Source organism: Panthera uncia, chromosome B4 (genome assembly GCF_023721935.1).
Source record: "Panthera uncia isolate 11264 chromosome B4, Puncia_PCG_1.0, whole genome shotgun sequence".
Lineage (NCBI taxonomy): Eukaryota > Metazoa > Chordata > Mammalia > Carnivora > Felidae > Panthera > Panthera uncia.
This window is the reverse complement of record NC_064809.1, coordinates 46,627,158-46,652,212: the sequence shown is the minus strand read 5'-3', so window position 1 is coordinate 46,652,212 and position 25,055 is coordinate 46,627,158. Positions and strand designations below refer to the sequence as shown.

General features: G+C 35.9%; 2 protein-coding genes across 6 annotated transcripts in view; one reads left to right on the top strand and one right to left on the bottom strand.

Annotated features, from left to right (window-relative positions):
• Positions 1–4,288, top strand: part of PLBD1 (phospholipase B domain containing 1) — a 53,102-nt gene extending 48,814 nt beyond the window's left edge. Inside the window, exons 9-11 of the mRNA XM_049625106.1 lie at positions 1,856–2,041; positions 2,657–2,763; positions 3,982–4,288. Coding sequence (XP_049481063.1) covers positions 1,856–2,041; positions 2,657–2,763; positions 3,982–4,164 — 476 coding nt within the window. The 3' untranslated portion in view covers positions 4,165–4,288. The remainder of the gene's footprint in view (positions 1–1,855; positions 2,042–2,656; positions 2,764–3,981) is intronic.
• ATF7IP (activating transcription factor 7 interacting protein) overlaps positions 969–25,055 on the bottom strand; it is a 124,832-nt gene continuing 100,745 nt past the window's right edge. For 4 of the 5 annotated variants that reach the window (XM_049625098.1, XM_049625096.1, XM_049625097.1 and 1 more), the window contains exons 10-15: positions 24,939–25,003; positions 23,176–23,254; positions 20,986–21,141; positions 19,160–19,342; positions 13,528–13,640; positions 969–9,646 (exon numbers count right to left, since the gene is read on the bottom strand). In XM_049625098.1, coding sequence (XP_049481055.1) covers positions 9,227–9,646; positions 13,528–13,640; positions 19,160–19,342; positions 20,986–21,141; positions 23,176–23,254; positions 24,939–25,003 — 1,016 coding nt within the window. In that variant the 3' untranslated portion in view covers positions 969–9,226. Of the gene's footprint in view, positions 9,647–13,527; positions 13,641–14,666; positions 18,555–19,159; positions 19,343–20,985; positions 21,142–23,175; positions 23,255–24,938; positions 25,004–25,055 lie in introns of those variants that run through there. The other variant, XM_049625100.1, reaches the window with a different exon arrangement.

Sequence of the window (25,055 nt, the reverse complement as noted above, 5' to 3'; positions counted from 1 at the left end):
GCTTGAACCCATGAACCATGAGATCATGACCTGAACCAAAATCAAGAGTCACTTAACTGATGGAGCCACCCAGGCCCCGCTTCCAAAACTTGGAAGCAACTGTGGTATATCGATAGAAGCCCTTGATTAGAACGGAGGCATCTGTCATCTCTGAAGCTTTATTTCTTCCTTTATTAGGAGGGATGGTAATGCTTATACATCATTAGGTTGTTGGGAAATATACATGATACTCCATTTTAAATGTTTTTGTAAATCATGAAGCTTTATGAAAATGTGAAGGATAAAGCAGCTATTTTTATTATTCATTTGATCTGTGTTCACATAAAGAGAAATATAATTATAGGGATGCCTGGGTGGCTCATTCGGTTGAGCATCCGACTTTGGCTCAGGTTATGATCTCACAGTTAGTGGGTTCAAGCCCCGCATTGGGCTCTGTGCTGATAGCTCAGAGCCTGGAGTCTGCTTAGGATTCTGTGTCTCCCAATCTTTCTACCCCTCCCCCACTCATGCTCTGTCTCTCTCTGTCTCTCATTTAACATTAAAAAGTTATACAAAAAGGGAGAGAAATATAATAGTTAATATTCATCTAATGCTTACCAAGTATTAGACACTATTGTAAGTATTTCATCTGTTTGAACTTATTTCATGCTCATAATAATCCTTATAAGGTAAGTACTGTCATTGTTCACATTTTATAGATGAAGAAACTGAAGCACAGAGAATTTAAATACTTTGTCTACGGTCACATACCTAATGATGGCAGAACCAAGCTTCAGATCCAGGCAGTCTAATTCCTAAATCTATATGTAGCCTAGATATACTATATTATACACATGATTTTAGCCTGTCATTTCAATGTTGTCTTTATCTCAGTTCTTCCTGATGCTGGTCTGTGTCCCAGAATCAGCACCATCGAATGTCTTGTCATTTTTTTAATCAGTGACCTCACCCCAAAGTAGGGGGTTCTATAAAACAGTAAAAAAAAAAAAAAAAAAAAGGAGAAAGGCAAACCAATGCCAAGACAATATGAGGGTGGGAGGTTAGCCCCTGAACGATGGAGGAGTCCCTGTGTTGACTGACTGTCCTATGGACAGTAGCCCAGGCCATTGTAATATGGGATGTTCCTGAAATATTGATTGTACCAGAGCTGTGTCACATGTTTGATGCTTCGTGACTAATGGGCTCTGTGGTCTTGGCACATTATGAAGTTCTGAATGAAGCTAAGCCTTAATGAATGCTTACAAGGAAGTTAAAACCCACTGGAACCTTAAAGATCATCTCTAGTCTCTTTGAACCATGGATTCTTCCTTTCCCTCTCCCTGTTAAAAAAGAAAATAAAGTGATGTTAACTGCCTAAGACCTAGAGAGTCAGCCCTGAGCCTAGAATTCAGGTTTCCTCAACTCTAGGTACTGTGTTCTTCCACTATCCCATGATTAGCATCTGGCCTGTTCCCTGGTGGGGCCACATTGTGAAACCATCTTTTGGCATTTCAGTAACTAACTTAAACCAACTTAAACCAATTCCCCCAGACCACTCTGTGTTATGCTTCATTTTGCTCTATAGATAATAAAGTTATTTTCTGGTTAACAGATTGCTTTAAGAATTTTGAGTGAGAAACAAAGAATTCTGATGCTCTTCTTTCCCTAATGGAACAATCTAGAAGTGTACTGATTCTGTAAATTTAAAAGGATCCAGTGTGAAGGCCAGTGTTCACATTCAAAGCTTAATTTTCTTTATAATATCATTTTTTAATCACACACCTGTGCCAATTTTCAAAAGAAACTATCGTTAATAACATCTATTTTGTCCCATCTCTCTTTTCTGTCTCCCTGCTTCCTTTCCATTCCAAATCAGGATATTGGCCCTCCTACAACATTCCTTTCCATGAAAAAATCTACAACTGGAGTGGCTATCCAATGTTAGTTCAGAAGCTGGGTTTGGAGTACTCCTATGATATGGCTTCACGAGCCAAAATCTTCCGGCGTGACCAAGGGAAAGTGACTGATATGGCATCCATGAAATATATCATGCGATACAACAGTACGTAGCACATTTCTCAAGAATCATTCTTCAAAACTCCTTTTCTTCCAAAGGGATAAAGAATCCATGTAAGTTTCCCCACGTAAAGAATCCATCTCTGTACTAGAAGGAATTATAAGAAGTTAAGTATTCAGTATTCAATCAATAATATACATATTTTATTCTGAACAAATAGAATTTTGTCCTATTTTATAAAATGACAGGGAAAAAGATTCTACATGTTTTTTTAACTGGGAAAAATATGTAAAACACAGAATAACTCATACAGTGTACTTTCTTTTTACCACCCCCCCACCAACCCTAACCCAGGTTTTCTTCCAAGGACAAAAGCAGCTAATAAAACAAAAATTATTCATGAATACTTTATTTGTGATGAACAGCATCAAATTTGTATTTATTTTGTAGAAAAACATTGATGCACATTTCTCCTTTATTACCTCTCTTCTGTCAACTCTTCACCGTGCAAGTTTCTTGAGAGCAGACTAGGTCAAAGAGGCCACTGGGGTATACTCTCTGATCATCTATATACTTCAGCAGGTCCAAAAAGCTTACCAGGGGGGTAGGTGTATCTCCGAATAGCCAGTACTCACCCTTTTCCCCATCACTGTTTTCTAGATTATAAGAAGGATCCTTACAGTAAGGGCGATCCCTGCAATACCATCTGCTGCCGTGAGGACCTGAACTCACTTAACCCAAGTCCTGGAGGTTGCTATGACACGAAGGTAACATGCTTATTGGCTTTTGAATTTAATTTTCACAAGCACATAAACCTATTCAAAGGCAAAGCTGCAGGGATTTCTGCGGCGTAAAGCACAATACTGTCTCTGACCATAAAGTCAGTTCAGGAGTCAGCTTTTTAAGAGATTCTGATAGTAGGTCCCATCGCCTAACTTCAAGGCCCTCCTCTGCCAAATAATAGTAAATTCCACGATCTTGTAATGCTTGTTTCCCTATCTGGAAGATGGGCATAATAATAGTACTTGCCTCATAGGCTTCAGAGTAGTCTCGTTCCTACTCAAGCTATTTTTTGGCTACAGGAAAGCTCTAGTCTTAATGTGTAAAGTAAATATGTTGTGTAAAGTTAAAAAAAAATTAGTGGGTATAGAGAGCCTGGCACACATGAAACCCCAGTGAATGTTTATTTCTTTTTAATGGTATTTGCAAACATTCAGTAAAGTGTGCAAGAAGTGTTCTAGCCATTCCCGAATACACAAAGAGAATCATGTCTGCTGCCTTGCCTGAGAGAACCCAAGCCAAGCCTCCATCTGCCAAATTTACTTTCCTCTGGAGAGAGGAGTCTGCCGATTTTCATCAGAAGAGTTTCTGCTAAAGGATATACTTAATTTATTAGCATTTTTCTTGAGCCATTTTGAATACGTGGAAAATCAGAAGTTAGGAGACATGTTCTTCCTTTTTCTCTAAGGTTAAGATCTGGTGCTATCCAATGTTTAGGTGCTTTTGAGAACCACAGACCTCCTATTTTAATAGAGTTCCTTCTACTTTAAAACTCGTTACTGCCCTAATAACAACTTTTATTGAAGCCTACATTCTGCTTCATATAAACTGCTCCCTAACTCCTTCTGACAACCCCTCCAAGAAGTTGGGTTATTACCCTTTTGCAAATGAGAAAACTGAGCGAAATAGTGGTTATTTTAAAATAAGTTTTGGAGCTAGAATTCTGAATATGAGCACTTTGACTCCAGACCTCACACTTTTGGCTACGTTAACCTAATGCACTTCTGCTCAATTCACATTGGAACGCCAAATGGTTATGGAAGAGCATATTGTGGGAGCTTGCAAGATTTTGTTTTAAAAGGGGGGCTAATATTGTGACTTTGGAAAAAAAGGACAAAAACAAAAAAAAAGGGAAAAAACGGGGATTTAGTGAATTTTTTTCCAAATGGTTTTTTCTAAAATGTCCCTCTCCTTTCCCTTTCCAGGTGGCCGATATCTACCTAGCATCAGCGTACACAGCCCATGCCATTAGTGGTCCCACAGTACAAGATGGCCTCCCTGTTTTTCACTGGAACCGTTTCAACAAAACTCTCCACCAGGGCATGCCAGAGACCTACAACTTTGATTTTATTATCATGAAACCAATTTTGAAACAGGACATAAAATGAAGGAGGGATTTGAGGGAACAGAAGGGAATAGAAGGTCGCAAATAAGATTCCAAAGGCACTATTTTAGCTATGTTTTTTCCATTCAGAATTAATCTTAATAAAATATATTAAATTCAGTCTGTCACTTTTATTTTCTACTATTGATTTTGTAGGTTTTGACAACAAACATTCACTATAGGGTGACAGAGTGTAGAGGAAATATTCTAGAAGATAACTAACTGGCTTCAGCATACAAGTTTATATACAGGACGGTATGGCAGAAACTGCTCAGCCAGATCCATATTCTCCTTTTATGCCTGGCCACACAGAACACATCACCCAGGTTCCCCTAGATAGTTGTGCCGTGTGACAGGGTTCTTGCCAAAGGAGTCCAAAATTAGTGTCACTTCTGGGCTCGGCCCCTAAAAACCTGTACTCTTCCATGCTCTTTCTCCTTCCCCTGGCTGGATATACTTAAGGGCAAAGCCCTAGGGGATGGTGGAACTGCGTTTTCAAAGGAACCTCTAATGGAAATGCAGTTAGTGATTTTTCTGATCATTAATAAGCACCAGCTGATTCTTCATGGTGCAGACTAAGCACACAGACCTTAATGTTGTCTCCCACTAGTTAAAAGCAGCATATCTAATCTGGGAGCAAAACTGTATAGAGCAATTTTTCTTTCAAAGCTAGAGAACTGTATGCGGTTTGAGTGATGAAATATTGCCAAGTAGGTTAAATAAACAATATTACACAGTATAATGGGTGATTCTTAATAAGGTGAGAACTTCCAAAAGCAACACAAGGGCTGAGAATAATTACAATGAATCAGAATACTCAGAATGTTAAAAACCCAGTAGTTTATTTCAAAGTATAAATGTCAGGCTTGCTGGACAAAATCCCACTACAGTTAACACTTATACAGACACCACTCTACTGTACATTTAAAAAAGAAAAAAAAAACCACAAAAACCTTCAAAACCTAATAAAAATAGGGCAACTTGCTATAGCCCAGTTTATATTAGACATTAGGAAGGTCTTAAACATTGTCTTACTATTTACACTTTCACCTGCAATAAAGAAAAATCAGGATGCAAGTTTCCTACAAAAGATCTACTTTTATATTTAATTTTGAAATGGCTGAGAAAATAATAAAGCCAGGATCCCCAAAAGGTGTTTGATTGCCCAGTTACCTTATGTACAAAAACTAAAAAAAAACCCAAAAACCAAAAACAAAACAAAACAAAAACAAACCCCCCCCCTCAGCATTTAAACATAAATGATGGGTACTTAGCTGACTCTACAAATTAAAAAAACAAAAAAAAAACAAAAAAAAAAATAAACTTACGTAACATGATAAAACTATCTGAAAGATGAGAAGACAAAACGTGTGTTTTATCATCCTTTCCTCCCCATTGGCTGGCTCAAGGGGAATATGTTTTAGGAATTAGATCTATGTCTGTCACACTAACAAAACACCTGTTCTTTTTGTTTGTCCAAAAATTTTAAAAAGTGGGAGAGGGGCATCACCCACCCAGTAAATAGTAAGGAAGGCAAAATCATACATTGCTTTTAGAGAGACTTATTTCCAACAATCCAAATTTGGGGCATGGTTTTTTCTGGAAATTAGAATAAAATAGGCCAATGACTGGTCAATGATGGAATTAAAATAACAAATAACTCATATGATACTGAAACAGCCCAAGAAGGAAAGTTGGGGAGAACACTTGGAAGGTCTTTTCAGTACTCTACTGTGCTAAAATCACAGTGTATCAAATATCAAAGTAAGATAAGATACCACAGGCATTATTTTGTTAATTTTGTACAGTACTGGAAAATTCGTGGAACAAGATAAGTGCATATCATGCAATATTAACATTCACCTGGCTGCATAAATGATAATTTGGAAAATGTAAGCAAAAGAGCAAACGACAAAAACTAAGTTAACACTTTCCCAATACAGTAAGAGAACTGTATAGTGCAGCCCATCTAAGGAATTTGCAGACATGTACCAAAGATTCTAAGCTCCTTGCTTTAGGTCACGTTTTTCATTTAAACCTTTTATTTATTATCCAGCAATCGGGGTAGGGTGAGTGGGGAACACTCTCTGTGAGGCAAATGACATCCCAATAAATACTTTTCAAGGAAGAAAGCTGTATGTCCTCACTTCTCTCATAAACGTCTACTGTGTTAAACAGTATTCTGCATATTTTAAAGTGAGTCCAAAGAAACAGGGATATAGTTACCTCATAAAGTTAACAGCTAACAACAGATGTTGTCTTTGTAATTTATAAATTTACTGGCAAGAACATAATTTTTAAATGAGGCTTACACTTAAAACAGGGTGAAAGTTACTCTGACAAAGTGCAAAACAGAGAGTAACAAACATCACTTACTTTTTAAAAGCCATATGAACACCCTACATTTCAGGTCAATATATCAGAAGTTTTCAGAATTTCCAATAAGGCAGCACTTGGACAAGTATTGTCCAGCTACAAATGCAGCAAACTTGCATTCCCAAAATGGGATAATCAAACTTATCTGTAATACTTTGTGAAAAGGTACCATGAAATAAAAAAGGTACCATGGAGTGTGAATTGCTACAATATGGTCTGTAATCAGTAGCTATTTCTAGTTGAGTCTTCCATTCTTTCTCCCAAAAGAAATGAACCAAACAGAAAGTCAGCTCATCAACATTAAAACCTGCCCAAAATAAAAGCCAACAGTTCTAAGCCTAGCATTTTTCAGTAAATTCAATATAGATGTTGCCTATAAATCCCATGGCAGGCTAATCTGAGGAAAGCATCTCATAATAAACGCTTTCCTCAAATAATTACAGTCTCTCTTTGTAGCTTCCTTCCTTCCACCTTCTGGAATAAAAAGTTTGATTTTGCTATAGTAAATATATTTTTAGGGTTACTATTTGGTAATTTATTATTTCTTCCTTTGACAGAAAACACACAATATAGGCTAAAATACTTTCATTCTACTGGGCTTTTTTGCCTGATTACATAATGCTATGAAAGCTTTAAAAAAAAAAAAAAAAGATTAGTGAATATAAATAAAAACATTCACCAAGGGAAGCTTTTCTAGGCTAGGGCAAATTGTCATCACATGACCATAAACCGGCCAATAAAGAACAATTTTGAACACGGGCCTTCCATTCTGCAGACAGGAATGATCTTGATCACATAATCAACAATGCAACCATTGCAGGTAAAAACATATATACATGCAGATATAGATAGGTGTTCATACACATCTAGAAGGTCATCAAATTCTCCCTTTCAGAATTTTGATTGGCATGACACGCAACTTCCTTACCACCATCAGTCCTAGAATGAGTAACATCTACATGCTTGGCAAATCTGATTGATAAAAACTTTAATTCTCATTGTGGTCTCATTTTCTGAAAGTGAAAGGAAGGTTTTGGAACATTTACAATTTTGGCAATCTGTAGACTTTCTTCAGCATCAAACTTCACACCTAATGTGACAGTACACTGACCGGTGAAAGTCTCTAATGAGAGTTTTACAACTAGAATGCTTCTCATTACAAGCCATCAAAGTTGCAAACAAAGCAGCATTCACAGAAGGAATAGCTCCCTCCTATAATTCCAGGGAAAACTAAAGATGAATTTATTTTGAGAAGGTAGGAATTTAAATAAGGTAAAGGAAGATGACTTGAAAAACTATTTCACAAACTCCATGAATTCCTTTCACACTATTCCCAATCATTCTCTCTCATCCCCAAACTTACCCCTTTTCTCCTGCCCTAAACTATCTACCCTCGAACACCTACCTGAAACCAGGAGAGCTGGCACTCATACTGAAAGTCCAGGACCTAAAATGAATTTGATTAACTTTGAACAGGAACAGAGACACACAGAAAGTTATACCTGTTAAATAAAATAACCCCAAATCCTATCTAAAGCTGACAGAGGGTAAATCAGACAAAACTTGGCACCATCAAAATAAAGTTAAAAGGTTAAAACAGAATGATATGACAATAAGGAAATAAAGCTTTCCCTTTGATATTTTAGTTCACTGTACTTTGTGAATTTTATTCTTTACTACATTTGAAAGAATACTATGCTTTGAGTGATAAAGAGAACTAACACTGCTTTTATAATCTCTAACACAGTATGCAACATAAATCCTAACATATGTTTGAAAAACAATTTTCTTACATAATATGGTCTTTCTTGGTCCATTTTACACAGTTAATTTAAATAGTGACCAAAGATAAAAGCACTTACATTATTAGAAGAAAAGAGCAAGTCAAATTTGGAGAGTTAAATGTAGTGATGCCACTGATAACAACATACCTAAAAGGATTGGTTTAAAAGTGACTTGAGAGGAGGTGTGCTATATTTAGTGGAGATGAAGGAGAAATGAAGGGCAAAAGCCTGAAAGAGAAGATCAACAATGGACAAATGGTCATGTTTATTTTTGTAGTTAATCTCTAAGGCACAAAATAAATGTAAGAGCCAGATTAGGAAAGAGAGGGGCCACTGCAGATCTTTTTTACCTAATGAACAACCAACAAAAGAAAAAAGACAGATCCTTTCCTGTGTTCAAATGAACCTATTTTAAACTATTTCACCATTTTTCTTTTTCTTTCTTTCTTTGGGTTTTGTTCAGATTCAGTTAAAATCATTTAACCATGAACTACAGATCCCTTAGAAGTAGAATCGTGCCAGTTACATACCATACTTCTGATCCCTCGATCTACTTACTTAATACCTGAAGAGAGGTAAAATTGAGAATGGAAATAGGAGGTTCCACCGCAGTAAACATATAAATAGGGAAAAACACACATAAACACCCACACATATTCCCCAGCCTTAAAACTAAAGCAAGGTGCACATTTACATTTCAGAACCTTGAAGCTTCAATTGTCCAGGAGAAGATTCTTGCTTTATGGGCTGTTTATTTTACTTCTGATTATAAACAAATGTAGTGTATATACACAGCTGTCCAAGAAATCTTGCACAATGTGGATTTTACAATGGATATCATGCACAAGATTAAAACAAGACCAAAAACTGGAAGTCAGAAAGAGGAAGAGATAGAGGCTCCAAGGTTTAACTGCTCTGGGAAGAAGAGATCACATCTGTTGACTGAGGATCACAGAAAGGTCCAAAACGTCCATAAATATCCTTGGCTCGTACTGCAAAGTAGTATTTGCTGCCAGATACAAACTGGGTGAGAGTGCATGCCATGGGCAAGGGAAGTGCCTTTACTTCTCCAATCTTTTTCCATTGTGAGGGCACAGTGGCACTGGGTTCCTCATGGTAAGCATAGAGATGATAGCTGTCCACAGTGGCACAGCTTCGATCTACCTCCAGGACACTCCATGACAGTACAATGCCGTTTTGACTCTGAACTCGTGCTAACTTCAAGTGTGGCTTCTGAGGCAGAGATGTGCTGGCAGCTTCTGGGGGCAGACGCTGTGGCTGTGGGGCTTCTGGTAAGGGTGCTGGGTGCACAGGGCGGGGGGTTTCCTAACAAAAAAAGAGTCATGTTGACTTAATAATGATTACAGAAAGGACTATTTCTGAATGCTACAACTAAAACATCTTAGAGGTCATTTAGAGAAATATCATTTTATATCAAGAATACCAAGAAATACCATATACTATGGCACATATGGCTAGTCCTATTTGGTGATTTGTAACCAATCATGCCATAAACAATGGTGCTGAGGTTACTCCTGTATACTTTCTACATCTAAAAAAATTGCGCTTTCCTCAGGAAATAAAAGCCTTTGCTAATGGAACATCATTTTGATAGAAGCTAAAATAATCATCTATCTTGAACAAAATAATTTATGTTTACCTATGTTACAGATTCTTATTTTAGAATAATATAACATTTTAAAATATCACGTGTTATGATACAGTCTATAGTAAATAATTTGAGTATTTAACTCTACTTTTATTTTTAGGCCATTTTTCTATCTAAAGACAGTAGCATACCATGAATAAGCACATTTAATGCTGAATGTATATTATGTTCTTGGTCAGTCTGCACAAAAATGGTCACATTTAAAGTGCACTAAGAACGGTAAGATTTAGAAATGCAGGAAGAGCCATGTTCTTTTCTGCCAATAGGTAAAGCATGAATAAGGGATAGGAAAATAAAGGGATTTAGGGGCAAAAACAAACATTAACTTTTACTTAGAAATAGGGTGTATGAATAAAAAAGATAAATTTGAAAAGGTAGCTGTTAAGGCCATATGAAAAAGCGTGAATATTAAGTGGACCAATTCAAATTGACTTGTTTAACACTGGACATTGTTATCATTATACCTAGATTTTAATAAAGATTACAATGATGATAATTTTTTCAAAAAAGATTCAAGTATAAACCAGGAAACAGGGATACGAGTGATCTTTTTTTTCCCAAGTGAAACATATCACTGCTCACTGACTTTAGGCTGAAAGTCTGAAACAAAGATTTCCTTAACTGAAATTCATTTCACAAGAACTGTGTTTTAATACGCATTTCATAAAATGGATAATTTATATACACTAAATAGTGAATTCTGTGAAGGTCTGATATCTTTTTAATCTCTATCCCTTGTCAAAGCTTAGTAGCAGTAATGTGCACATAGTAAGAACTCAAAAAGGATAATTTCAAGGAATACAAATCTGCTTAAATTCATATGCCTGGTGGAAAACATTCATATACACATCTGGAAGAGGATACAATTCACAGTTAAAAAGCTAAAATAAACATAAAGTCAGAAGGGAAAAGAATAAAATTTAAATAAAACACTGAAAGTTGGAGAAGTAGGAGTGATTTGAATACTGGCCATGTTGCTATATTTTCTCTTTCAAATTATCTTTTTTCCTCAAATAATTTAATCACATAAGTAAATAACACTAAATAAACATATAATCAGCAAGATCTAAGAGAAGATGGCTGAAGCCATGAATCTAACTGAAGGTAGTAGAGGAATTTGACGAGTCTGACAACAGCTTTAATAGCTGTTATATACCTTCTAATTCTTAAAATTCTAAGACTCTGAATCTGCTCATATCTTAAAACTTAATATTAAGTCAACTGAGTTTTGTCTTTTCATTCTTGCCACTGCAATGGAGATTTTTATTCAAGTTTTACAAATGAAATGATACGATAGGGATTTGCTTCAAAATAATCCAGTATATATTTGGGTTGCTGGAATAAATGGGTGAATACAGATGAAAAAGATTAGCCATACGCTGACAAGTGTTAAGATGAGTGATGTGTAAGTGGGAATCACTATAGTATACTATTTTTATATATATTTGAAATTCTTATTTAAAACCATCTTCTAAATTAATTAAAATAAAAGAATGTTCCTCCTGTAAGATACAGTTTATTCTACTAAGACAATACACATGGGCTCCTGTTTTTGTGGGTTTTTTTAGTGGTTTTTTTTTTTTTTTTTTTTTTTTTTTTTTCCTTCTTGAGACAGAGAGAGAGGGGCAGAGAGAGAGGGAGACACAGAATCCGAAGCAGGCTCCAGGGTCCGAGCTGTCAGCACAGAGCCTGACGCAGGACTCAAACTCACTACCCGTAAGATCATGACCTGAGCCAAAGTTGGACACTCAACCGACTGAGCCACCCAGGCACCCCATGGGCTCCTGGTTTTTAAAAAATGTTCTTGACCAAAAAAAAAAAAAAAAAAAAGCTCCTGATGGGTCATCAAATTTGCAAACTATAAGGTATTAGAGATATTTACTATATAGTTTTTGAAGAAATATGGAATGAAAGAAGTTATTTGTAGCTGCAAACAACAGTAATGGTATATTCACCACATATCCTAACAGGGCCAGATTTAAAACACTGAAAACACACTGCAGGTGCTGGGATCAGACAACCTTAGTTAAAATGGCTCTGACATTAGTTTGGGTAACGACCCTGAGTAACCTAAGTAACCACTTAACATCTTTGTGACACTGTACCCTTTCCTATCAAAGGAGAATAATAATACACCTAGGGTTGTTAAATAAAATAATACATGTAAAGTGCTTGGTAGAGCTCCTGGTATACAGTTAGTGCTCTGTTAACATTAATTTTTTCATTGTAGTGGAATAGTAAAACTAACAGCTGTTAAGAGGATAGGCTCTAACGCTGGAATGCATGGGTTTTCATGAGTTATGACCTTGGGTTGGTTATTCAACATCTTTATGCATTAGCTGCCCTATCTATAATAAAGAATAAAAAAGGAGAGAAGAGTCCTAAAGGATTGCTGAGTGAGGACCAAGTATATTAACAGTGCCTGGCACAGAGGAGGTGCTCAAGAAATGCTAGCTGTTATTATGTATACTTAAAAAAGGGACACTTGGATGAAAAGTGATATGAAGCCTCAATCTCCTCCCTTCTCATAAAGCCCACATGTCCATTTACATGGTGTACCATACCAAATGCTGTTCTAATCATGTCACGGAAGATTGTGACATTGTTTTGGAGCCTAAATCTAAGGAGACATTTTTGATCCATGTCATCTCTTAATAAATGAATTCCCAATGTCACTGGATTAATAAAAAACAATAAAGTGATGGCAATATACCAGTTAGAACTGATATAAGGTTCTGAGGAAAAAAATGTTAGAAAAAATACTTTTTAAAATACTCTTTAAACGCTCAAAATACTCTTTTCAATTTAACCATGAGGTTTTTTTTTTTTAATTTTATTTTAATGTTTATTTACTTTTTAGAGAGAGAGAGAGAGAGAGAGAAGAGCACACATGGGGGGAGGGGAGAGAGAGGGAGAAACAGAATTTGAAGCAGGCTCCAGGCTCCGCACTATCAGCACAGAGTCCTGATGTGGGGCTCAAACTCAGGAACCGTAAGATCATGACCTGAGCTGAAGTCAGACGCTTAACTGACTGAGCCACCCGGGCACCCCTAACCATGAGCTTAAAATGCTCTATTTCAGGGGTGCCTGGGTGACTCAGTCGGTTCAGCATCCGACTTCGGCTCAGGTCATGATCTCGTGGTTCATGGGTTCAAGCCCCGCATCAGCCTCTGTGCTGACAGCTCAGAGCCTGGAGCCTATCTTTGGATTCTGTGTCTGTCTGTCTCTCTGTCTCTCTCTCTCTCTCTCCTATGCTTTCTCTCTCTCTCCCAAAAATAAATCAAAAAACATAAAAAAAATTTTTTAATGCTCTATTTCACTTCACACATACCAGCTGTGGACTCTTCTTATACACTGTACACCACCACAAGCAGAATCAATGATCCTTGATGACCAACATCCCTAAGAAAATTTGTTCATAATGGTAAGATCTATATTCTTAAATTAACTTCTGTTGCCTGAAGAATAAATGCTAACTACAATAATATTTGACAGGTCTACAGATAAAAATTTTGGAAATACGAGCATCGACACTAACAGTATGCACTTGTGGTGGTCGGTGATGCACTGTGAGCTGAGGTCCTGTTGATCCCAGGGTTAGTCCATTGTTTACAACATATGTAGTTGCTTGAGGCACTCGAACTGTGACACCTACAAAACAAAATTAAGGCTTTTATAAAACTAGAAATCTATTCTAAATCTGGTAAAACACTGATTAAACACTTGAAGCCAGCAAAGTGTTGTTTATAGAATTTGGAAGGAAAAATATTTCTAACCTAGAAACCTATACTCAACTGAAGAATTAATTGAACATGAAGAGAAAGAAATTCTCCCATATGCAAGCAACCAAAAAAATCTACTTTCTCAAGTTGTCCTTCGAAGACGTGTGCCACCAATTATGAGAGAAAATCAAGAAAGAGGAAAATGGGAGATACAGGAAACAGGAGATCTAACACAAGAGAAAAATAAATGGAATCCCTACCAAGAGGACTATGAGAAAAAATCCTAGAATAGAACACAGTCGCACATCACATGTAGAAGGCAAAGCGAGAACGGAGCAGTGTAACTCTAATGGCAGACAAATTGAAGCTGTCTTCAAAAATATCTCTGCTGTCTCATCTTTTCAACTAGGACAGAAATCTCAACTGTAAGTTATCCCTGATGTATATTAATGAGGTCCCTCGCTTTCTGTCCATGCCATGCTGAACAGCTGAGGATACTCAATTCACTGAACAGAAAACTATTTTGACATATATTATGGTAACAGAAGCAGACTATTTTTTTAAGCGTTTACTTAAATTCTAGTTAGTTAATATATAGTATAATATTGGATTCGGGAATAGAATTTAGTGACTCATCACTTACAGATAACAGCCAGTGCTCATAACAACAAGTGCCCTCCTTAATACCCTTTACCTATTTAGCCCATCCTCCACCCACCTCCCCTCCAGCAATCCTTAGTTTGCTCTCTATATAGTTAAGAGTCTCTTACGGTTTGCCTCTCTCTCTTTTCTTCCCTTCCCCTATATGTAAATCATTTTGTTTCTTAAATTCCATGAGTGAAATCATATGGTAATTGTCTTTGACTTATTTCACTTAGCATGATACACTCTAGTTCCATCCATGTTGTTGCAAATGGCAAGATTCCGTTATTTTTGATGGCTGAGTAATATTCCAGTGTGTGTGTGTGTGTGTGTGTGTGTGTGTGTGTACACACGTACACCACATCTTCTTTGTCCTTTCATCAGCAGATGGACATTTGAGCTTTCTCCACTGTTTGGCTATTGTTGATAGCCAAATTGACTACTATTGATAACCAATAATATCAATATTGGTGTAGGTACCCCTTCAAATCAGTATGTTTATATCCTTTGGGTAAATATCTAGTAGTACAATTGCTGGGTTGTAGGGTAGTTCTATTTTTAACTCTTTGAGGAACCTCCATACTGTTTTCCAGAGTAGACGTACCAGTCTGCATTCCCACCAACAGTGTAAGAAGGTTCCCCCTTTTCCACATCCTTATCGATATTTGTTGTTTACAGGTATGAGGTGCTATCTAATCCTGGTTTTGATGAGTGATGATGAGCATCTTTTCATGTTGTCTGTTGGCCACCTGGATGTCTTCGTGGGAAAAAGGTCTGTTCAAGCCTTCTGCCCATTTCTTAACTAGATTATTTGTTTCGGGGTGGTGAGTTTGGTAAGCTCTTATAGATTTTGGATACTAACCTTTTTTTTTTTTTTTTTTTTAAAGTAGGCTTCATACCCAGTGTGGAGCCGACACAGGGCTTGATTGTACAACCCTGACATCAAGATCCGAACTGAGCTAAGAGTCGGATGTTTAACCAACTGAGCCACCCAGGCGCCCCTGGATACTAACCCTTATCAGATATGTCATTTGCAAGTATATTCTATTCTGTAGGCTGCCTTTTAGTTTTGTCAATTGTTTCCTTTGCTGTGCAGAAGCTTTTTATCTTGATGAAGTCCCAATAGTTCATCTTTGCTTTTGTTTCTACTGCCTCCAGAAACGAATCTGTAAGAAGTTGCCATGGCTGAGGCCAGAGAGGTTTGCTGCCTGTCTTCTCCTCTAGGATTTTGATGGCTTCCTGTCTCATACTCAGGTCTTTGATCCATTTTGAATTTATTTTTGTGTGTGGTGTAAGAAAGTGATCCAGTTTCATTCTTCTGCATGTAGCTATCCAGTTTTCTGAACACCATTTGTTGAAAAGACTGTCTTTTTTCCATTGGATAGTCTTTCCTGCTTTGTCAAGTATTAGTTGACCATATATAGTTGTGGGTCCATTTCTGGGTTTTCTATTATATTCCATTGACCAATGTGTCTGTTTTTGTGCTAGCACCACCCTGTCTTGAGGACTACAGCTTTGTGATATAGCTTGAAGTCCAGAATTGTGATGCCTTCAGTTTAGCTTTTCTTTTTCAAGACTGCTTTGGCCCTTTAGGGTCTTTTGTGATTCCATACAAATTTTACGATTGTTTGCTCTAGCTCTGTGAAAAATGCTGATGGTATTTTGATAGGGATTGCATTCAATGTGTAGAGTGCTTTGAGTAGTATAGATATTCTTCCAATCCACGAGCATGGAATGTTTTCCCATTTCTTTGTGTCCCCTTCAATTTCTTTCATAAGTGTTCTACAGTTTTCAGAGTACAGATGTTTTACCTCTTTAGTTAGGTTTATTCCTAGGTATCTTGTGGGTTTTGGTACAGTTGCAAATGGGATTGATTCCTTGATTTATCTTTCTGCTTCTTCATTATTCGTGTATAGAAATGCAACAGTTTCCATACAGGAATTTTATATCCTGTGACTGCTGAATTCATGTAGCATTTTTTTGGTGTAGTCTTTTGGGTTTTCTACATAGAGTATCATGATGTCTGCAAATAGTGAAATTTGGACTTCTTCCTTGGCAATTTAGATGTCCTTTATTTCTTTTTGTGAGAGTGAAACCCATGTCTTGTTCCTGACCATAGAGAATAGTATTAGCTGTGGGCCTTTTGTATATGGCCTTTATGATATTGAGGTATGTTCCCTCGATCCCTGCTCTGTTGAGGGTTTTTATTAAGAATGGATGCTGTATTTTGTCAAATGCTTTTTCTGCATCTATTGACAGGATCGTGTGGTTCTTATCCTTTCTTTTCTTTTTTAAAATGTTTTATTCATTTTTGAGAGACAGAGAGACAGAGTGTGAGCAGGGGAGGGGCAGAGAAAGAAGGAGACACAGAATCTGAAGCAGGCTCCAGGCTCCGAGCTGTCAACACAGAGTCCCATGCAGGGCCCGAACTCATGAACTGGGAGATCATGACCTGAGCTGAAGTCGGATGCTTAACCGGCTGAGCCACCCAGGTGCCCCTCCTTTCTTTCATTAAAGTGGTATATCACATTGATTTGCAAATATTGAACCACCCTTGCAGCTCAGGAATAAATCCCACTTGATTGTGGTGAATGATTCTTTTAATGTACTGTTGCATTCAATTTGCTAGTATCTTATTGAGAACTTTTACATCCATGTTAACCAGGGATATTGCCTATAGTTTTCTTTTTCAGTGAAGTCTTTGTCTGGTTTTGGAATCAAGGTAATAGTGGCCTTGTAGAACAAGTTTGGAAGTTTTCCTTCCATTTCTATTTTTTGGAACAGTTTGAGAAGAATAGGTATTAACTTTTCTTTAAATGTCTGGAAGAATTCCCCTGGGAAGCCATCTGGCCCAGGACTCTTGTTTGTTAGGAGACTTTTGATTAGTTATTCAACTTCTTTGCTGGTTATGGGTCTGTTCAAATTTTCGGTTTCTTCCTGTTTCAGTTTTGGTAGTTTGTGAGCTTTGTCCCTTTCTTCCAGATTGCTCAGTTTGTTGGCATATGATTTTTCATATTATCTTATAATTGTATTTCTGTGTTGTTGGTTGTGATCTCTCCTCTTTCATTCGTGATTTTATTTATTTGGGTCCTTTCTCTTTTCTTTTTGATAAGTCTGGCTAGGGGTTTAACAATTTTATTAATTCTTTCAAAGAACCAGCTCTTAGTTTTGTTGATCTGTTCTACTGAAGTTTTTTTCTTGTTATTTCTCTATAACTTATTTCTACCATAATCTTTATTAGTTCCTTTCTCCTGCTGCCTTTAGGCTTTATTTGCTGTTCCTTTTCTAGCTCCTTTAGGTATAAGGTTAGGTTGTGTATTTGAGACTTCTTGTTTCTTGAGGTGGACCTGTATTGCTATGTACTTCCCTCTTACATCCACTTTTGCTGCATCTCAAAGGTTCTAGACTGTAGTGCTTCCATTTTCATTTGCTTCCATGCATTTTTTTTCTTCTTTAATTTCCTGTTTATCCCATTCATTCTTTAGTAGTGTGTTCTTTAACCTCTATGTATTTGTGGTGTTTCCAAATTTTTTCTTGTGGTCAACTTCAAGTTTCATAGCATTGTAGTCTGAAAATATGCATAGTGTGATCTAAGACATTAGTTGAGTCATTAGCTGAGGCCTGATTTGTGACCCAGTATGTGATCTATTCTGGAGAACGTTCCATGAGCACTCAAAAAGAATGTGCATTCTGTTGCTTTAGGATGAACTGTTCTGAATATATCTGTTAGAAAATTTAGTTGCCTACTGCCTGGACCACATTCCTGCCATATACTCAGTTCCTGGCCTATCCTATAGTTCTGCCTGGCACCCTGACTATGGTGAGCGCAGTTTCCCAGAACTCATTCATGACCGTACTGATTTCCCAGAAAAAAACTCTTGTAAGCTGGAGAAAACTGAAGCCAAACTGTGAACCAGAAACTCTGCTTAGTTTATTTTCTCCTGGAAATCATCACATAATAATGACAGTTTCTTTAAAAAGCATTTAAAAATGCCCGTGTTATTAAATTTTATAAAGCTGCTTTTTTGGGAAGCCTGGGTGGTTCAGTCAGTTGAGCGTCCAACTTTGGCTCAGGTCATGACCTCATGGTTCATGAGTTTGAGTCCTGCATCTGGCTCGCTGCTGTTAGCACAGAGCCTGCTTTGGATCCTCTGCAGCCCCCTCTCTCTGCACCTTCCCTGCTCATACTCTCTCTCTCTCTCTCTGAAAAATAAAATAAAAGCATTAAAAAAATAATAATAAACTTTACATATGCTTTGTATATAAACCTCTATATGCACAATATATTTTACTACCAAATATAATATATATATAAAGTATGTATCTGTATGTATATATGTATATAAACACATGTGTTGTGTGTGTGTGCATGTGCACGCAAACAATAGATTTCCTTTAACATTTTCTGATCTTTTACTTCTCAGCCCACCTTCCATATCTTTAAGACTCTCTCATTGGAAGCTATTCTTTACCACTATTTCCATTATCTGGGCCAAGCCACAATTGATCATTCCCACTTTAATTAGGCAATGTATCTCTTAACAGAGTACAGACCAGTATCAAACAGAGTATTTTGAGAGTATAAACCATAAATACAGTTAAATTGAAGACAACACCTGGAGCACAAATCATATAATATACATGTCCAATTTTTCTGGTTAAGTCTCCAAAGGGAAGAAAAACTTAATATTAGTTTTGTTATGATATTATAAGCATTTTTTCTCAAATCTAATGTTAATACAAGCCAACTAAATGCTAAAGAACTACATATAACTTGGGGCCCTACACAAGAAAAGAGTCTCTTACTGTTTTGGGGATTGACCTGCCGAACAGCAGGAGCCTGCATAACAGTTCCTCGCAGGGGAGCCTGAGCTGGTGGTGCTGGGAGGGTTGTATAAACCACTTGGTGGTTTGCAGGCGCTCTCGGCACAGGGAGTCTTGTGGTCACCTGAGTTACTGGACGATGTGTTACATTCACGGTGGTTGGAGCTAATGAAAAGCAGAGAAAACATATCAAAATGCAGTTAAGTTCTATGTTAACTAAACAGTATTAATTGTAATGAATGCTGTACAAAATCTAATTAACTATAATAAAGACAGAAATACAGATAACAGTCTCTTTTTGTAATCTTGAAACATAAAAGTAGTAAAGCCAACCAAAATTAAGAACACTATTATTATAGTCCAAGCTTCAGAAGAAAAGGCTGCCTCAACCATGCCCAATGCCTTTCCCACTCTTGTTTGACTAGGTAATAAGCACGTGAAGATAAAGACTTAAGAGCATGATCTTAAGGGAGTGACTTAAAACAGCAAATTTTCACTCCTTAATGTTTAATTATTCCTAGTAGAGTGGGATTTGGGCCCCTTTAGGCTTTCTACTAATGGCATAAACCCAAGAGTAACTGTATACTCACAGTTCACGAAACTGGCTAGCTATTGTTACTGACATTTTCTTTAGGTGAACTGAGCCATCTCTTATTCAAAACAATAAAACATCAATTAAAATACAGAATTCTTCCTTCTTTACTCCAGCATTCCTCCTAATCTATGTTCCAAAGAACATTCATACCTTGAGTGATATTAACATATATCTATCAAAAAAGTCCTAAATGTTCACCAACAGCATGGAACTATAATAATTACTTTAGGAGTTAACATTTTCTTGTTATTAACTCTCTGAATTACTATCACATTTTACAAATGATCACACATTAACTATACAATAAAAATAATAAATCTACTTTCATATGGAAAAATGCATTCTATAATAAAATAAATTTGTAGGTAAACAGTGGATATGACAAAGATAAAAAGGTTTTCTTTACTAATGGCTTACTTACTAAAGTCTTTAGTCTTTACACATCTGAACTTTCAATGTGAGCTTTTAGAAAGGGGAAGAAAGTATACAAGGAGGAATGCTTATCTCTTCATCTCTTTATTACCCATTTTATTTTCTATACTACATATGATTTGTTTGCATAATTGAGATTTCTTCTAAGTTATCTAAATTCATGACTTACACTTTGATTTCACTAGATAAAATTCCATGTGAACTCAATGTTTTCCTTAACAAGAAAAGTCCTTATTTAAGTATTTTGCAGATAAATCTTTAATGATGGGCCATTTTATTAAAAAAGGCAAACCGTCTTGATTGGCTTTCAAACAGTTTAGGAGATCTAGGGTACATCTTGAAAATGTCAGATTTATAACTTCTGGAAAGGCAGTCAGTAAAATATTAGTATGTATCTCCCAACGATAGTGTTAGGCCAGTTAAAACTAGTTCAAGTTAAGAATCATTTAAAATTTCTTATTTCATCAGTCACTTATTACTTCAAGAACCAGAACAAATCATTACACCCATCCCTTCCAGAGAAACTATATTCATTTCTGCTGCTTACAGTGGCAGATGACAAAGACATATACATTTTTCTTCTTTATAACCACTCCGTATCAGTGCCATTACTTAAGATGGTCAGCAAAACTAAGTTATACTCCATTCAAAAAGATGCACTGTCTTCAAAATAACAGAAAATTATCCTTAATCTCCTGTCTATTCTTTCCACTTAATTCCATAGTCGTATTTCACTGGAGGCAAAACTAAAAGCTTCAACTCAATGATTCAGCAAGTCTACCTGTAGGTAGTAAATGTATGGTTGTCTGTGATGGTCCACTTGTTGGCACCCCAGATGGTTGAAGAGGTGGTGCTGGCTGGATGGGTTGCAATGGTCGAGACACAGGCTGAGAAGAACCCACGGTTGACACAGGGGTATGATTTGGCTTTTTCGGGTCTATTAATTAAAAGTGAGACATTGTGATTACTGATAGAAAAAAAAATCAGAAATACAGGTTCTTCTCGTATTTGTGAATTTTGTGTTTGCTTGCCCCTCAGTTACAATTACCACTAAGAAAACAATTTATTTCCAATTTAATTATGTGTATATTTGCTAGGTTGAAACACCACATCACAACCTTAAATAATTCACTGTTGGTTCTATCACATCTTCTAATTCACATTTACAGAGATACAATCTTACATTTTTTTATGAATGAATACTATTTTTGAACTCAATACAATATCATGTCAATCAGAGTAATTTCATTTCCTAATTCATATATATCTATGTATCTATTGTCAAGGACAATCTCCTAAACAAATACCTATAAATCAATGAGCTTTTCACCAGCAATCTTGAACTCCAATTACTGTTGTTTAGGTTCTTTTGTTTGATAATACAGATGGTTGCTTATTTACACTACCCAGTCTTTAAAATAAGATACACATAGTGTCTAATCTCAAAAAAAGTCTTATATAGCCTATGGAATAAATGTTTGCATCTCAGAACAAGCCTTAAATACTAGGTAACCACTATATGGCATAATGTAAAGAGTATAACCAAAAGCCCTCTATCCAAAATGATCCCCATTGATTTCTGTCCTAAGGAATTCTGCACTAAAATGTAAATAAAATTTAAGGCTGTAGCTATGTTAATTGGGTCCTGATGGAGGGAGGACAGTACAATGGAAAAATTTAAGGTGCAAAGCTGAGGCCATAGGAAAAGACCCCATGAGGCAGGGATGCTAGAAAGGGAACAGTCAGAGCACTGAAAACTTTTAGAATCAGCCCTGACTGTGTCCTCTAAAAAATAACAAGTATTTATTTTGTCCTCTAGGGATTCATTATATTTAGACTTGTCTATAAAAATAAAAAAAAGAAAAATCAATGCAAATAATTTGAAACCTTTTATGTAAAAAATAATCATAGTGGTATGAATTCAATTCTGACAAATGATGGCATAAATCTTCCAATTTTACATCAGTTATACAAAAAAATTGACTTCCTATCACATAATCAGCTTGTTTTCCTAAAACCAATGAATCTTATTCCCTAAAATATTTAAACTTTAGGTGATTTTTAAATTTAATGTCTTTAACATAACAATTAGCCGACTACCTTATCTTAGTTTTTCCATATGCATTATATAATTATCACCACACAGTTTCACAGATATGTCTGTGAATAGTTGTGCAAGTAAGTTTGAGAAATACTTTATATCTTGAATTTCTCTTGGAAAAATTATAGATTAGCATAGAAAAGCTCAGAGAAGTCTGTATAAAAGGAAAAAAAACCATACAATTTTGTTTCATTCAGCATTTCTCTAAGTATATTTAATTACTGAACTTTTTATTCAGATTACCTATTAACATTGGAGAAGAATAACTAAGAATATTGGTTGTAATTTCTAAATACTGTAACTCAAAATAATATTGAAGAATTTGGTGTGCAGGTTTTTAACATCACCTTCATTTTTGTTTATATAATACTAAATAAAGAAAATTAATTCAAATAACCAGAATTAAATGTATACACACGTGATAGTACCTACATTAAAGGGCACCTGAATGTGCATGTGTGCACACACATACATATGCAGAAAGAACACTTAATTTAGAGTCAGAGGACATGGGTTTGATCCCCAGCTCCCTAATTGACTCTGACTTGTTCTCTTTGAATCTACTCTCAACTATAAAATAGGCATTATACGGTTACTGCAAAGATCAAGTGAAATAAGATATAAAAAGAGGAGTGTTCTAGAAGTTAAACAGTCTCTTAACTGCTCTGTTTTTCTCTATGCTTTGTTCATATTCATCAAGATTAGATTTCAATTTTTAAATTCTAATACAAAAAACTCTCTTTCTAACATAGATACAAATGTATCAAGCATAATGCTGTAGATATCTGTCTTCACTGATTATCATACTGAATTAAGAGAAAAAAATGCTACAAAGCATTCCTTGGTACTGGTACCATTACTTGTAAGTACCTTGTGAAGCTCCACTCTCTTCATCATCCATTGTGAGATCAATGACACCACCTGAATCACTGCCTGTGGCTTTTCCACTCTGAAAAACAAAATTTCTGTATTTTGCAAAGGAAACTCTAGCAGACATAGAATAAAACTTAAATACTAAGGGGCAACAAGAATAAATGAGTAGCCTGGTTCAATCTGGACCCCCCCCTAAAAGGCACTACCTGAAAAAAAAAGAGTTTGTCAGATAAATGATCCCCGAATACTCATAACATATGTCATATAAAAAATAATTGTGAAACATTCTCACAAGAAATTCTACAAGTTGTTTTTTTTCTCTAAATCTGTCAATTGCATAGAGCTATTAAAGTGATTAGGTACTTTAACTGGTAAGTGATTAAACACAAACACTATATATTTTCCAACATTTAAAACGTTGATGAATTCTACAAACATTACATTAATATTATTTACTACACTAATATTAATACCAATATTAATTCACCAAAGTGCCAAAAGCAACTTCAAAGCTATAATTAAGTTACACAAAATGACCTAAGTTTCTTCCCTAAAAATTTTATATGGTAGGATAAGATATGGTGTGCTATACTATTAACTAACATCCAATTTGACCAAAGTCAACCCATTGTCCTAAATCATCAGAAATGCAATTAAAACAATTTTTTTTAACTCCACAATAGCAACAAAAAAGGAAAGTAGTACAACACAGACCTAAAGAACCAGTATCTTTGAGTCAAAAAGACCGATGGCATCTTTTAGTTCCAACACATATTAGCTATGTAAATTTATGTTAAAAGGTAATATCCTCAATTTCCAAAGTATGGATATGCGATCTGTTATGAGGACTAATCCAAATATGCATAGAAAGAGCTTAACACTAGGCATAACACGGGCTGTGTAATAAATGCTAATCATAATTACTTTATACCATACTGAGATCAGCTCCAAATGATTAAGGTTTTTAAAAACTGCAAAACTCAGACTTCACAAAATTAAAGGAAACAATGCCTTGACATTAAAAACTTCAGGCCCAATCCGAAGGTAATGACGTAATTCTAAATCTTTCTATGATGATGACTTCATTGAAAATGACTTGTCAACACACACCACAATCTAAAATCCAAAACTAAAAGTTCTTAAATCCTTAAAAAATGTAACAGAATCCACTTGCTGCAGTGTATTTTATAAGGTCCACTTTTCAAAATTTTCTAAATTTTAAATTTATCAAAAATTACTAACCATGCAAAGCCCAGTAAAAAAGAACCCAACTAAAGACAAAAGACAGTCAACAGAAAATAAGTCCAAGTAGAACCAGATGTTGAATTCAGCAAAGGCTTAAAAGCAGCTTTAAAAAACAGGTTCAAAGAGGGGTTGCTGGGTGGCTCAGTTGGTTGAGCAACCAGCTCTTGATTTTGGCTCAGGTCATGATCTCAGGGTTGTGAGATCAAGCCCCACATCAAGCTCTGTGCTGAGTGTGGAGCCTGCTTGGGATTCTCTCTCCCCCTCCCTCCCTCTTCCCTCCCCCCTCTCTAAAAAAAAAAAAAAAGTTCAAAGAAATGAAGGAAAATACAATATTAATGAATGCACAAGTAAGCAATCTAAAAAGTAGAAACTGAAATACAAAAACAAATTCTAGGTCTGAAAAGTATGATTAACTTAGAATAATTTTCATTGTATTAAAAAATATTGATGGAAATCCATTATCCCTGAGGACTATAACTGGAATTTTACTTTGAAATAGAAGGAAAAAATCTTACCTGTGATGTGCTATCAGCTGCTTTCTTATTAACAGAAGCATCTATTGTTTTGTTTGTCTGGTTTTCTGAGGAGTCAAAAAAAAAAAAAAAGCCATTTTAAAAGCACCTACAAAACGT